The 15,103-nt window shown below is 34.6% G+C and overlaps 1 protein-coding gene across 4 annotated transcripts in view; it reads left to right on the top strand.

The window, feature by feature from the left end:
* LOC111053899 (PDZ domain-containing protein 8) overlaps window positions 1-15,103 on the top strand; it is a 60,955-nt gene that overhangs the window by 960 nt on the left and 44,892 nt on the right. For all 4 annotated transcript variants that reach the window (XM_022340835.2, XM_022340836.2, XM_039432921.1 and 1 more), the window contains exon 2: window positions 4,533-4,770. In XM_022340835.2, coding sequence (XP_022196527.2) covers window positions 4,609-4,770 — 162 coding nt within the window. In that variant the 5' untranslated portion in view covers window positions 4,533-4,608. The remainder of the gene's footprint in view (window positions 1-4,532; window positions 4,771-15,103) is intronic.

Below are 15,103 nucleotides of genomic sequence, written 5' to 3'. Positions count from 1 at the left end.
ATTGTGATAGCACATCCTTGTAACGTGATTTCTCGATTATCATCAGAATAATTTATATGTTAGGTACCTAACGGAGTTTATGGAACAACAACAGTTCTTTCCATTTTCTGTGCTTTTTCCTTTTCATTTTTGCTCTATGAGTTTGAACAAATTATAAATACCATTTCAAATAAATTATTCATGAAAGTTTGCTCTCTTCAAAAATTCTGTGCCAGGTGGATTTAGAAATATAAAGTAACCTCACCCCTCTACACTTTTGAAACAAATGGTCTCTTAATATTGGTCTCTTTTAATTCATGCCGGTCAATGAATATAATAAAATAGTACGGTACCGTATTAAATAAATAATCTATTATTCAACGGTTTAATAGACTTAAATTGAATTGGAAACGAGTGAGAATTAAATTGTGGTGTTGACATAATGTATACTAGTGCGTCAACAATCAACATTAAAATATTTGCATAAAGATATTTGCTCTGAATATGCATATTGAATTTGATTAAAAGGATCCGTGTTCCATTATAATTATCTCCCATATTTAATCAATACTGCATTTATACCGTCATAAAACTCTTGTAAACTTGATTAGGCTCTTTTATTTCATCTCAAATATCTCTTGTTGAAAAATTTTGAAAGTTTTCGACAATACGAAGAGCATGTAAAAATTAAGGCTTCCACACTTTTTACTGTTGTAAGGATTGTTTTATTTCAATGAATAAGTATACTATGAGTGAGTAAGCTTGTACTACGGCAGTCACCGCGTAAAACCTTGTGATAATCAAGTTCTTCAAAATGTTGTCTATGATTTCTCCCAAGCCTCTGAGAGGAGCCTGATCAGCCAGTCTCCAAGCTTTTCTCTTTGATCCTTGACAAAAAACAGTTAATTCACAACTTTGTTGAACATCCATAGCCAAGTTGTGGACTGAGTGCCCTGTCCTAAACAGAAAGTAAAGAATGTGAGTACCGTATATAAGAATTTATAGTATGTAGCCTAATATATACTCTCAATAGTTTGTTTACAAATGTCAGGGGCTTTATAATATTCACGAGTTTTATAATTGATCAATTATCATTTTATAACTATTTAATATGCAATGGAGATTCAATAGAGAGTATAGAATTACATTCTGCTCCTCAATGTGTGCGTGGTGTCCTGTCTAGAGTTTATTGGCGGTATGGAGTTCTTAATTCTTGTAGCAGTTCATAATTCGTTAGGAAAATTGCGTAGAAAATCTGACAACTATGTAGAAAAATAGTTGAAAGTACAAGCTTTCAGATGGTATACTTATTTATTGCAATAAAAAATGCCTTATGCCTAATAACAAGTGGGGACCTTACTTTATGCATGCCCCTTGTAATAATAATAATGGAAGTGTTCGAAGAATGTTGTTATGCAATGTTTATTTGGTGTTCAATAATACTCTGAAAATTCAAGAATGTAATACAAGATTACTGCTGAAAGTTTTCTTGTCGCTTGCCAAGAAATCATTTGTTATTAGAAATAGTTATTGCTGTAAGAAAGCTATTAAAAATAAACTCAACTCACGTAGAATGGAGAGAGCTTGAGAGATATAAGTTTCATTCCATTTTATTGTGTATTCCATTTAGATCAAGAGATGGCTTGGAATAAACCCTGTAATTGGGTCTGCATCATCAGTAGTCCTACAATATGAACTTGGGGAAAAAGTTATTAAATTAGATCTCCAGAGAGTATTGTTCAAATGCCACATGAAATTTGCTCTAGGATCTGCAATGTTGTCTAGCATAGCATACTAGAATTTTTAATAGCTTCCATTCTACAGAACCTATAATAAAAGTGGGCTAATATCTCTTAACGCCTTCCATAAGGATGTGTGGTGTGTGAATATTATTTTTGGCTCAGTTTCAATTTTCCATTGACCAAGCCAAGTTTGTTTTTCTTTATCATTGCTCTGCAGTATACCCCATTTTGTTTGTTTATTTTGCTATAGAGTTCTGCACCTTAATAAATCTGCCAACCTTTCAAAAATATACATACTGGTCCGCAGACTATGAATGTTTTGCAGAATTCCCATTAGCCACTTTCATTATATATGTTTATTTGAAGGCTAGGTTGTGGTAACAAATACTGTACTCAATCAAACCGTTGTGTTGAATAACGATTTGCTAGCAGGATGTTCTGTCATTTTTCTCCAATTTAAGAAAAAAATAAAAAACTATGTGATTTCCAAAATTTTACATTGTTAATGCTTGTAAATATCAACTAAACTCTGATTTACCCCTGTCAGTACAGTATAATTTATCACGTTTCTATCTGTGGTGTAAATTTATATCAAACCTAAAATAAAAGCAAATTATAACACTAAGATAATAAAGAATAACTTGATAATGGTACATTATAATAATAATATAATATGTCACAGTTCTCATCCAATTTAGGTTTAATCAAATATTATAAATAAACTAATAAAAACGGTCCTACTACTGACTGAAACTTATCTCATGAATGAAATCAAATAAAATATTTTAGGGCCTAGATCAAATAATTATAATTTGTACATTTTCTCAACAGAGACACAGTCTGGGTATGTGTAATAGTAATATAGAATATCACCAAAGTCTATGATGATAATAATATCAATATAAATATTCATTGAATCATTTTCCAAGTTTGAGTTCAAGAAATGTTTATTTTAATCCCAGTTCACTAACTTAGTTTTATGGCTTCTGCAATCGGCAGTGTGTATAGAGCACATTACTACTTTCATTACTACATTCACCTTACTATTTTCAAGCTATTTAAATGCCTAATTTTGTACATTTAAATTTAAATTTATCCAACTCATGGATATTTTTCTGACAAAGTTGCAATAGAGCTTGAACATCATCAAAGATAATCTTTTGAATTTGTAGGTAGTCACTATTCTAAATCTTCCCAAATTCAAACTCTCTGCTCTTTATTTTTCTTTCAACAGAACAATTGTTCAGTTGTTACTTCATTACTACCAGATTCGGAATACTATTGAAAATCGAAGTAAGAGGTCTCAAACAATATATACTGCATGAACGTATTGTTTGAAGAACAATTAATATTTTTCTGCTTTCTAAATGTATTTTTTGAACGGGTTCCGTTTATATTGTGATATAAAGTTTCCAACTCAGGTAATATCATTATTTTTATTTTTTTAACAATGCAAACTAGATATTCTTGATTCTATTCTGGCAAAGCCAAATTTTCCCCTATAATTTATTTATTAATTTATTACAAAAAAACGAGGAAGACTACAGGCATTAAGCCCAAAGCAGTCTTCAATACTATTTACAATCAAATAAGCAAGTTAATAAGAAAAATTAAGAAATACAGTACAATCAATTCACAAAATGCATAGAAATATTAATATCTGAGTATAAAAAAACAAAAGTGATTAAAAGTGAACTAAGTATGAATAATAAATACAGTATGATGATAAGAAGTTATAAAAATAATAAAATTGAGGGTAGAAAAACAGGTTAAATAGTTAAGGTGAACTAAATACAATCCAAGCATTACTGAATTAAAGTCATTGCAAGAACGAAGCTATCGTTAATAATATAATTATATTATTATTCCAATACAATCAAAATGAGTAATTATAATTTATTTCTGATTATTATCTCAAGAGTGCTATGAATCCATTGTGATTTTAGTTTGTGAAAGTTGAGACATGGTGTGTCAAATCGCCTCACTGAATAAATAGATCCCGTCCCCTCCGTTTGTACGAAAACTCGCATTGTGTAAAAGTTTGAAGGACTCTGGAAGCTTAACTGAGAAAAAACTAATATCCAACTTTGCGGCAAGCTTCTGAAGTTGATCCACAAGTATCATCTATTATGCAAACTCTGAGAAGTTGATCTCCTGTCTTCTCCAGTAGGTGCTTTTCTCACTAAAAATAGCAAATATTGTCAGATGTCTGAATACAATATTATTCATTACCATTTCTGAAGAAACCTACATATCAATACAATCGGTATAACCATTGGAATTGGAAATGAAATAAATGGACAAACTCTCAGTTGAAATCTTGTCAAGTTGAAAATTGGTTGTTAAAGTTGCATTTTGTTCATTAAAAGTCCTTCGTTCTAAAAATGTGGAATTTTATTGGTTCTTTCATAATTTACAATCTAATGTTTGAATATGGTATAGTTGGGTTCACTTTATAATGGCAGTATTTGAATAATATTATGGGGTTGCTATCCTTTATTCTTTATTGATTCATACAATAAGTAAGTACATGATAGGGAGAGAAAAAATAAGGTAACTTTGTGCTATTCATTTGCCTAAGCAGAGAGCGCAATCCTTTATAGCTCCGCAACGTTGCCAAATCATTTCTTAACAATGTAGAAATATAACTGACCAACAAAATACTTACTCTCAATAATAAAAATTCGTTATTTAATCATTGAACATCGGCAGCGTCTATCTTTCTCAACTGCCATTATAACGTGGACCTCACTGTAATTCGTTTATTGAATCTTCAATAATTTTAAATTTCGTTATTGATGTTTGTTCCAGATTGTAAGAAATGGACAAGGATGAAACTTAGCTAGATACATCTCCGTCTACACCTCCAGCTACCCCAAGAGAGGAAATGGATATTTTCATCGCCGTCATCTTAGTCGTGTTCTGTTTTTCTGCCGGTGTTGTTCTAACTTTAGTTATTGAGTGGTACCTTTTCAACCTCTACATTATGAAACGTCCTTATGTTGGGCCTAAAGATAAGCCGTCATATCAGCCGATCAAACTACCCGAGGTGAGTTTTCATACGTAAAAGTCATACTTCAAAAAATATATAATTATATAAGATTCAGTGGCTTGAATAATTATCCATATTAATTTACATGTCACAGAGTTGAGAGTGCATAAGTTCATATCACAAAATATAAACTCAGTGATTGTGGAGTAATTAAATTATTATTTCATATGGTACAGAGAGATTACAGAGGTAGCTTGTGTTGGAGTTTGAAAGTTGTATTTATACTTTTCTTCTTCTTTGCCTCTCCCCAGTGTGCCTTTAAAGCGTTCAAAGGGGTAGCCTCAGTTCATTTCCTCCATGATTCTCTATCCATCGCCATTCTCTTCAACTCTGGAACAGTCTTTCCTCTTCTCCGTCCTATCTCCTCATGCCGATTCTCATATTGGACGTCCCACTTTTCTCCTCCCTTGCACTCTCACATTAACATACTGTTTTGTCTTGCAATCATCCCTCATTCGCTGTACATGTCCATAGCAGCCCAACTGCCTCACTTCTATCCTTTCACTGACATTTCTCATGCCCACTTCTTCCCTTATTCTAGTATTCCTTACTCTATCTCTTCTTGTCTTTCTGACAGTTTTTCTATGGCACTTCATTTCCACTGTCCTTATCTTGTTTTCATGAGATGATTTCATCGGCCAGCTTTCACTTCCATACAGCAAGCAAGATAGGTTCAATAACTGCCCGATATATTTAATTCTTAATCTTTTTATCATTTTATTTTTTCCCAAATATACAACCTTTTGTTGCATAATAGGCAGCAGCTCCCTTTCTCACTCTGTTGAGCACCTCCCTATCTATTTTCCCATCCTCTGAAAACACTGTACCAAGGTATTCATATTTTGCTACCTGTTCCATCTCCTCCCCATCCACCATAACTTGCACATTACCTGTCATTCCCTTCGACACAACCATGACATTTTCTTTACATTCAGAATCATTTGCCTCAATTTCAACTCCTCTGCCCATTCAGTTACAGACTGCTGTAATTTTTCTCTTGTGTTGCAAATAAGGACAATATCATCAGCATACAGGAGAGCTCTTTTGCCAATTGGTCTCATATTCCAGTATCCCACCAGCATATTTTGTGTCCTTCTCTTACATATTTTGTGTATTTCATCCATTACCAGTATGAACAGCAGTGGGCTGAGGCTGTCACCCTGTTTCACCCGTTTTTCCATGGCAAACTCCTCTGACATTCCTCCACCCGTGCGGACCCTTGCCACTATTCCCTTGTGGCGAATCATCTGATTGCCACCTGTGATGTTTTCAACTGGCAAAGTTTGTTTATCACTTGTAACAGTTTATTTCAATATTTTATCCAGAGTTCAATTTTGTCATTCCAACATTAAAAATATTTCATCTTTTTATAGGTTAATGAAAGTTTTAAAAATACATTTTTTAGAATTTTAAACACTCGGAAAACGTTACCCAATTGATGCTGTAATATTGTGAACTGTTCACGTTGAACAGAAATTTGTTCTTCATCCATCGTGGTGGATAACTTGAGTAACTAGGTATTTTTTAGGTAACTTTTACTCACATGAAATACCTGTAAAAATGCTTGCTGTTGATCACGTCATGGTCAACAATATAATAATATTTAATTTGTTGATTTCCTATGTTGTAATTGATTAAATGAAACTAGATGAATGATTAAATATTTGTAATGTTGGAATGACAAAATTGAACTCTGGATAAAGTATTGAAATAAACTGTTACAAGTGATAAACAAACTATGCCAGTTGAAAACATCACAGGTGGCAATCAGATAATTCGCCGCACCCTCATGCACACTAATAATAGCTTAATTAGCTTCGTGGGTACTCTCTTTTTATTGATAAAAGTTCATATTAGCGTCCTTGGAACTGTGTCAAAGGCAGCCTTCAAATCCATAAAGGCCAAATAAACGTTCCTTCCCTTCCCCAGAAATTTTGAACATATACTTCTAAGGGAGGAGATATGCTCCTGAGTTTGTCTGCCTGGTCTAAATGCCGCCTGTTCATCTTCCAAATCTTCTTCCACCACTTTGCGCAGTCTTTTCTCGAGTTGTATACGTTGAGGGTTAAGTGTAAGAGAGGGCCGACTGCGCCCTAACTTTGCCCTCCCAGGTATAAAATAAAGGCAGTCATTCTATTCTATTCTATTTTCATGACCACCGGGGTTAAGCATACAGCTCTGTAGTTATCACATTGAGTGGTGGGACCCTTCTTATGAATTGGGATGATAATATTCTTTCTCCACTGCATAGGGACTCTTTCTTGCAGCTATGTGTGGTTGATCAAATCCAATTATTTATTCACCAAGATATCCCTCCCCATTTAATTAATTATGGTACAATACCATCCTCTCCCGCTGCCCTCCTAGCCTTCAGTCCTTTAATGGATTCTACTATCTCCTCCCTGCTGATTACACTTGTTATTCCATCTATTTCGTTCCTTATTTGCTCAAACTCGTGTCGATTGTCCTCATCCTGGGCATTATCCATCTGAAACTTACTCTCACAGTATCTTCTTCATGTATCTAGTACTTCTTATTTTTGTGACAACAACCTTCCTTCATCGTCCACTATTGTTATGACTTGCTTCCCATATTTTCCTCTCAAACACTTCACAACTTTCCAAGATGACCGTCCATTATTCTGTCCATGCTTGTCTTGTAGATTTTGAGTCTTGACCAAAATCTGGCCAAGATTTTTTTCGCTAACTTCATTATTTTTTTGCATCATTTCTTTTCTCCACGTATATTCTGTATTCCTCCTGTCTTTTAGTTTTCATATACTTCCTGCAAGCTTTTTTTTCTCTCTAACTTTCATATTAACTTCCTCCGTCCACCATCTTGTCCTCTTTTTGAACCTTCCCAGCCGTCTCTCACCACAAACTTCCTTAGCAGCACCTATTATAGCATCTTTCAGTCCACTCTAGAAGCCATCAATATCATTATCACTATTCTGCATGTTTTCAATGCGGGCTGAGAGCTCTATTCCGTATCTTTCCCTGCTGTCAATACACCTTAGTTCTTCATGCTTTATTCTCGTGTATGCGCTCTGCCGTTCCACCTTCCTCTCTTCAAACCCTGTGCCTGCCTTCAGTAGCCTATAGTCAGTGACAAGCTCAGCTCCTCTGATGACTTTAACATCCTTGACAGCATACCTGAGGTTGCCCTGATACAGTATGTAATCGATCATACTCTCAGCCTCCCCACCTTCTCCCACAAATGTGATCTTATGAACTCTTTTGTGAATGAACCAAGTATTGCCGATGAGAAGAATGTGATGAGTGTCTAATCAGTCTCTGTCCATTATTATTCTTTACTCATTCACAACCATACATTCTCATACCTCCATGACCATCCTCTTGATCTAATTCAACTCTTCCATTGAGATCTCCCATCACCACCAGCTTCCTTGATTCTTCAGCCTTGATGGTCGCTCGATCCAGTTGCAACCAAAAGTCATCTTTTTCTGTCACACTTGCATCTTCTGTTGGTCCATACACTTGAATTATGCTTATTTTCTCTTCTAGGTCATGATCTACTCTGATTATTCTAGGACCTAAACAACTTCCCAGCTTCTAACTCTTGTTTTGGTGTCTTCATCCATGATACAGTAATCCCCCCACTAGCTCTTCTTCCTTCTGGAATTCCTGAGAAGCGCATGACATATCCTCCATCCAATACTCTCTCTCCTACTCCTTTTCTTATTATTTCACTCGGATCCAACACCCTAATTTTATATTTCTTCATTTCCTTCACTAACTCAACTCATTTTCCTGTAAGAATTCGAATGTTCTATGTTCCAAATCTGATGAAATTGCGTTTCCTTTTATTCCGTGTTCCCAGTCCTAATCAGAGGCTACGTGTGTTTCTCTGAATCCAAGTATTATCCAACATGTGGGGGATCAGCCCAACGACGTCTTCTTTGGGTCACATTACCTTCGATTTGATTTGGGTTTACCTCCCGGGCGTTGGGATTCCTCCTCATCCGCCTTTGAGACCGTTGGCGGGGTTTCACCTAGTAACCCTAGGCAAGTAACCCTATCCGGAGCCAGATGCTAAAGCAAAAGCTGAGCTGATAGTTCAGATGCACTGTTGAATTTATTGGATAAATCTCTTAGAACTCGGTTACCAGAATCATTTGAAGCCCTACCCAAAATTCCATTAATACATTTCCATTTTGATTTTATATCATTTTGGAAAATTGGAAAAATTTTATTATGTATTCTCGTTTTGTTTGTGTGATTTCTTTTTTAATACTCTTCAATGTTTGATTCCATTACAAATCTATGTCGTAATTAATTGTTCAAAGTGATTCTTTTTTAAGTTTGTTCTGGAAACTTTGATGCTCGTTTCTGTACTGGATGTTGGAGGGATTACTCTAAGTGCCGGTTTCCGAGCTCGGGATTTAGCTAAGTCCTAGACTTTAAACAGCTGGAGTCAGAAAATTGGCTTTCCAAAACGGGGCGTAGTCGCAGTCATTGTCAAAGACACGTTTGAATTAAATTTCGAAAAACTAGAAAATTGAACACAAAATAAAATAAAGAGAAAATAGTGTAAAGTTTCAGCTATTTGTGCCTAAATTTACTTATTGTGCCTAAATAGTCTGTCTCTAATTTTGAGTTTATTATGAAGCGATTCAGTCATCCAATTATTTCTGATTTTTATGTTTTAACATGTATTCTTTTCTTACATTGGTTACTTGCTATATCAAAATTCAGCTTAATCTTATCATAAATTAAATTAGGTGAAAGGAGTGAAAAGCAGCTATTCCACTCACTTTGTTTCAACGTATCAATAAATTTATTTCTATATATGATTTCTTTATATTCTTTGATTTTCTTTTGATGAAGAATTGTGAATGATTTTACATTTAATGATATAATGATCTGATATTTTCAAGTTGATCACACCTGTATGACAAGTAAAACTATTATCAGTAAGTCGAATAAATGAGTGATCAATACAGGACTGAGTAAGAAGATCTTGTCTGGATTCTTCCCTAGTAACAAAAGAGACACCCTTTTTGTAACCGTAAGATAACAGCATTGATTCGTATAATTGAACAAATTGATCATCCCGTTTTAGAAGATCAACGTTTGTATCTCCTACAATGATTAGATTGGATTTATCTCTAGTTTAGAGATTACGTTTTCAAGATCATTGATGAAATCTGATTTTAGAGTACTGTGAGGTCTGTACAAACTGATTACTTAGATACAAATATTTTCAAACTTAAGTTCCAGAAAAATGAATTCAAAATTAACAACATTGAAATTGACATCTTTTTGAACAAAAGAAATATTTTCTTTCACATAAGCAGCAAGTCTGTGTTGAAATCTATGTGAAGCGTATTTGAACACAGATCTGTAACCGGCCATCTCAAAGATGCCACTCAAATTATTATCAATATTGATTTCAGACAAAAATATAAAATTTAGTTTACTATTCAATTGGCATGACGGATAGCTAGTACGTGTCAGTTTATCAAAATGTTTTCTTAATGATCTTGAGATAATTTTAAATTGAAACGGTGGGAAATGAGAATTATTATAATAATCATTATCAAGAAGCCAATTATCAATAGTTGGATAAGGCCTGCAAGACAGAATCATCTCGTCAAATTGAAAATCCTCTTCAATCATAACCAAGATTAGATAGCACAGTAGTTTCTGTTATTATTCAAGTTATTATTATTGGTATTATGAGAAATGTTACTGAGAATACTGTACTAAATTTTAATAATCGGATAGATCATTAAACAATTTTATCAAGATCCAAAAAAGACTTGATTCTGATAATCTGTGCGCGATCCTCTATCCTAACGAGGATTCTGCCCTGCGAGGTCCACACATATTTATATTCAAGAGGCTTAGCTTTGAGCTTGGCTTGCATAAACAGTCTTCTGTTGAAAGCTGTTAGATTCTCGTTGAAATTAATCCTTTTTTCAGTCTTATTCCCCACCACTTTGTTTGTCAATTTCCCAGCACGACCCTTGGTAAACCAATCAGAGCGAACTAGTTTCGAAACGAACTGAACAATTAATCAAATTTCATAATGAAAGCTGCCCTGAGGGCTATATTAATACTAGTAGTTATGTGAACAGTAGACCTCACGCAGTATTCTCATCCACAAGTACCTGATTGAAACTATAGACCTTATGGAAATACAGCAATAGACTGGCTTCTCCACACATCCGTGTAATCACTTGTCAGCTGATTTATGATGTATAATTCTATAGTCTGATTTTTACTCTAATATTGGCGTATAAAGTAGGCTCCTTTTTCCTTTTATATTATCTTTGAAATGCAAAAATTTCAAAAACCTTGTATATACGTTGTCGCGCAATTAAAAAAGGAACATACCTGTTAAATTTCATGAAAATCTATTACCGCGTTCCGCTGTAAATGCACAACATATAAACATATAAACATTCAAACATTTAAAACATTAAGAGAAATGCCAAACCGTCGACTTGAATTTTAGATCTCACTTCGCTCGGTCAACAAAATGAATAATACCTACTACAAGAAGATCAAAAGTTTCATTTTAACTGTGCTAAAAGTATAATAAAGCATGAACATATAGTGCACTTTGCATCTTATTTATCTCTTTCCTGTATAGGGCTACTTGTAATATAAATATAAAGAAAATAAAAATGACTAAAAATTATTTATTTAGTTTATTTTTAGCCTTTGCACAGCCTTAATTCAAGAACCCACCAAAGCTTTGGGTCTAATCAACTCTCAACATCATCCGTCTCATTTCAAACATGTTGTGATAAAATATTTTTTAAAAAAGGGTACTGAGATTTTTATTTTCTTTATATTTGCACTTTGCAATTTGACTAGCTCTTTCCTTCAATTTAACTATAATTAATTATTTGTATAATTCTCAAGGGTTTATATTAAGATTTCTATTTTTTACTGAAATAATTGAGAAGACCTCATTAAATTCACCTGAATTTGTCATTAAATTATAGAATGTACAATAGAGTACTGTTCTCTATTAATCGAAGGACCCATCTAAAGCTGTGGGTCTAATCAACTCTCAACATCATCCGTCTCATTTCGAACACACAAGCCTAGTGCTCATATGGGCATCACCCTCAGCAAAAAATACATTGCTTTGGATTCGGCATCACATGATTATCGGGTAAAATAAAGCAGACAGGGCCGCCGAAAACAATGGATGAACAGGTAGAAGTTCTAGTGACCCTTCAGTGGTCGCCCACTGTTATTGAATTTCGACATTTTCGTGGTCTATTGTTAAGGATTGCACTCCGAGGAATACTTAATTTAAGTTACTTAAAGACACTTTCAGCTCTAAACCATTGATTACCTACAGTGATTGGATAAACACACAAATTACTATCGATTATAAGTACAAATTTTGTCAAACTAAGATCGTATTATTTCACTTTTTGTGTAGTTGAGAAGTTGATATTGTGGTAATTATTCATATTGAATGAAAAAAGAATTTGACAATTTCTTAGTCTTTTTTCATTCAATCGTATTATTTTTTAATGCCCTATTCTACTTCTTAATCTAGACCCTATCACTTAATTATCTATACTATCTTGCTAAGCTAGGCCTATCTATTCTGTACATTTTGTAATGGGAATAAAACTACTGCGGGAAAAAATAATTGATGGCTTTGAAAAAGTCTTCAAACTGTTCCTCTGTCCTCGAATACATATTTCTCCATATATACTACACGAGATATGTTTCAAACGAAGTAACTGCCATTCGACCTATTCTTCGACGCATATCGCGTTCTATCTTAGCCCAATGACTTTCTATGGTCCGAGTGTGCACATTTCGATCACCAGGGCAAACAAAGTTCAGCGTGTGATTCACTGTTTTGTGGAGATATCCATTTCTATTAAGATTATTGTAGCCCATCCACATATCAGTAATGACTGTCGTCCCAGGCTCCACATTCTCCGAAATTATACGAAATAGAGTACCTGAGTCCCTTTTTTCAACAATTTTCAAAAAACACTTTCTACTTTCTCGGTCTATACCACCAACTACCCAACGAGTTCTAGTCAGACGACCGCGAATCGCGATTATACTTACGTTTCCCAAACGCACTCTCATCCACTTCAACGATTAGTCCGGTGCAACCTATTTTACTGGAATTCTCCAGCAACCACACAACTAGCAACTCCCTGAAAGTTATTATCAGCCTTCTCACAGTAGGATGCGAAATTCAAGATAGTCTGTATACAGCTTGTGAGCAAGTTGAGTTTAAATAAAAATAGGTACTAAGAAATTGTCAAAAACAACAGATTTATTGATACTTAAAAAGACCGGTTTCGGTTGTTACACCATTGTCAATCTCTGATAAACTAAAACAAAATACAAGAGCAGCAGAATTTATACTAGTAGGCGAATATTGCTATTGGTCAAGGGCATGAGCGCCTGCCATTGGCCCAGTTTCAGTACAAAATAAGAACCAAGAAAACAAATAAAAGATAATAAAACAAATATGTAAAGAGAAAAACTATTGACTAATGTATGCTTACAATGTTATGATAAAACTAAATTCGTAGTGTTATATTGGTTGAAATTAATCTGGTCATTCAAACTATATTGAGAATTGTCCTCACTAAGGCCGGTTACAGAGCTCGACCGACCGTCAGTGCGTATGTACCATCCTGACCGTACGCATCGATGAATCAGTTTTACACATTCAGAGCTCGACCGACCGTCAGTGCGTATGCACCATCCTGACCATACATCAGTTTTTCTGACTCACAAAATGGACGCCTTTACAGATTGTTTAATTGCAGCATATTATCTTCGTAAACGAAAGATTAAAGTTCACCCGATGGTCGCCCAAAGAGCATTTCAAAGGGAATTTAGTACCATTATAATATACATCATTGCTTGGGGTGAAGATACATTTTTCAACTACCTCAGAATCTCCATCAGAAATGTTGATGAGTTATTTCGAGCTTGTATCACCATTGGGAATACTTCAGTCACTTTAAGCTACTGATCAAATAAATGTAGATACTATTAATAATATTTTTTTTTTTTCAATAAAAAATTTAGAAATGATTGAAGAAATGTATAGAAAAACTCTGAATTCAAATATGACACTATTAATTGAATTCACTCATTATGCTATTCAGTTCAATATCAGCTGATTGTCGGGCAGAGGTGTCAGCACATTGGTTATGTTGCGATCGGGCTACTGATCAGTACAGCTCTGAAAGATTCCGTTTGTTTCAATAGTGCGTCAGTCGACAGATGGAACGGATGCGCACGAGCTCGACCGATGATATTCGTACGCTGTATAAAACGCATGGTCCTGACCGTGCGCGTGCGTGCCGTCAGTCCTGCTCTGTACGGATACATGGAGTCTCTATGGAAAAGACAAGCGCGACTGACGTACGCACTGACGGTCGGTCGAGCTCTGTAACTGGCCTTACTCTAGTTATTTCTTAAGCCTCTAGAATATTCAAAGATCTGCCTTTGTTATTAACATGCAGAAACTCAACATTCTCCTCAACTGTAAACATGTGATTATTTGTTATAAATTGTTCTGCTAAGTTGGATTCCCCATTTTGTTTATTCCAATCTCTGATGTGCTCTTTAATTCCACTTTTGAAACTTCTACTGTCTGACCCACGTTACAAGCATTACAATCACGAAATTTAAGTCTATACACCCCACTTTTATCCCAAATATCAATTTTGTCTTTACTCCAGCTAAATAGACTATTTAAAATCGGTTTGGTCTTGAAAGCAACATGAAATCCATTCCTCTTCAATTCCCTACCTATCCTATCAGATGCAAGGCCTGAATATGGAATTTTTATCCAAGTCTTTTCCTCACAGATTGAGCCTACAAAGCTAGAATTAATTGAAATTTGTCTGTTGATTTTACACAATAATCTATCCACCATACTTTCTTCATACCCATTTGTGACTGCTATCTGTTTAATTTTAGTGATCTCAATATCAAAATCATTATAGCTCATAGGTATTGTTAGTGCTCTATAGACCATGCTATTGAAAGCAGCAAGTTTGTGAGAAATAGGATGACAAGAATGAATAGGAATGATAACATCCGTATGAGTTGGTTTTCTGAAAATAGGAAACTTGTGGACACCAGTGCTATGATCTCTTCTTAAAATCTAGAAAATTCAATACACAATCCTGCTCTACCTCTACAGTGAATTTCATACTCTGATGTAATCCATTCAGATAGGGAAGAAAATTGTCCAGTTGTCTGTTACTTCCTTTCCATAAGCAAATAATATCAACATATTGAAACCAGTAAACAATTTTATCTTTGAAATGACTACATCTTTGACTTTGATT

This window comes from Nilaparvata lugens, chromosome 7 (genome assembly GCF_014356525.2).
Source record: "Nilaparvata lugens isolate BPH chromosome 7, ASM1435652v1, whole genome shotgun sequence".
NCBI lineage: Eukaryota > Metazoa > Arthropoda > Insecta > Hemiptera > Delphacidae > Nilaparvata > Nilaparvata lugens.
The sequence above is the reverse complement of the archived record's forward strand: the minus strand, read 5'-3'. Positions and strand labels throughout refer to the sequence as shown.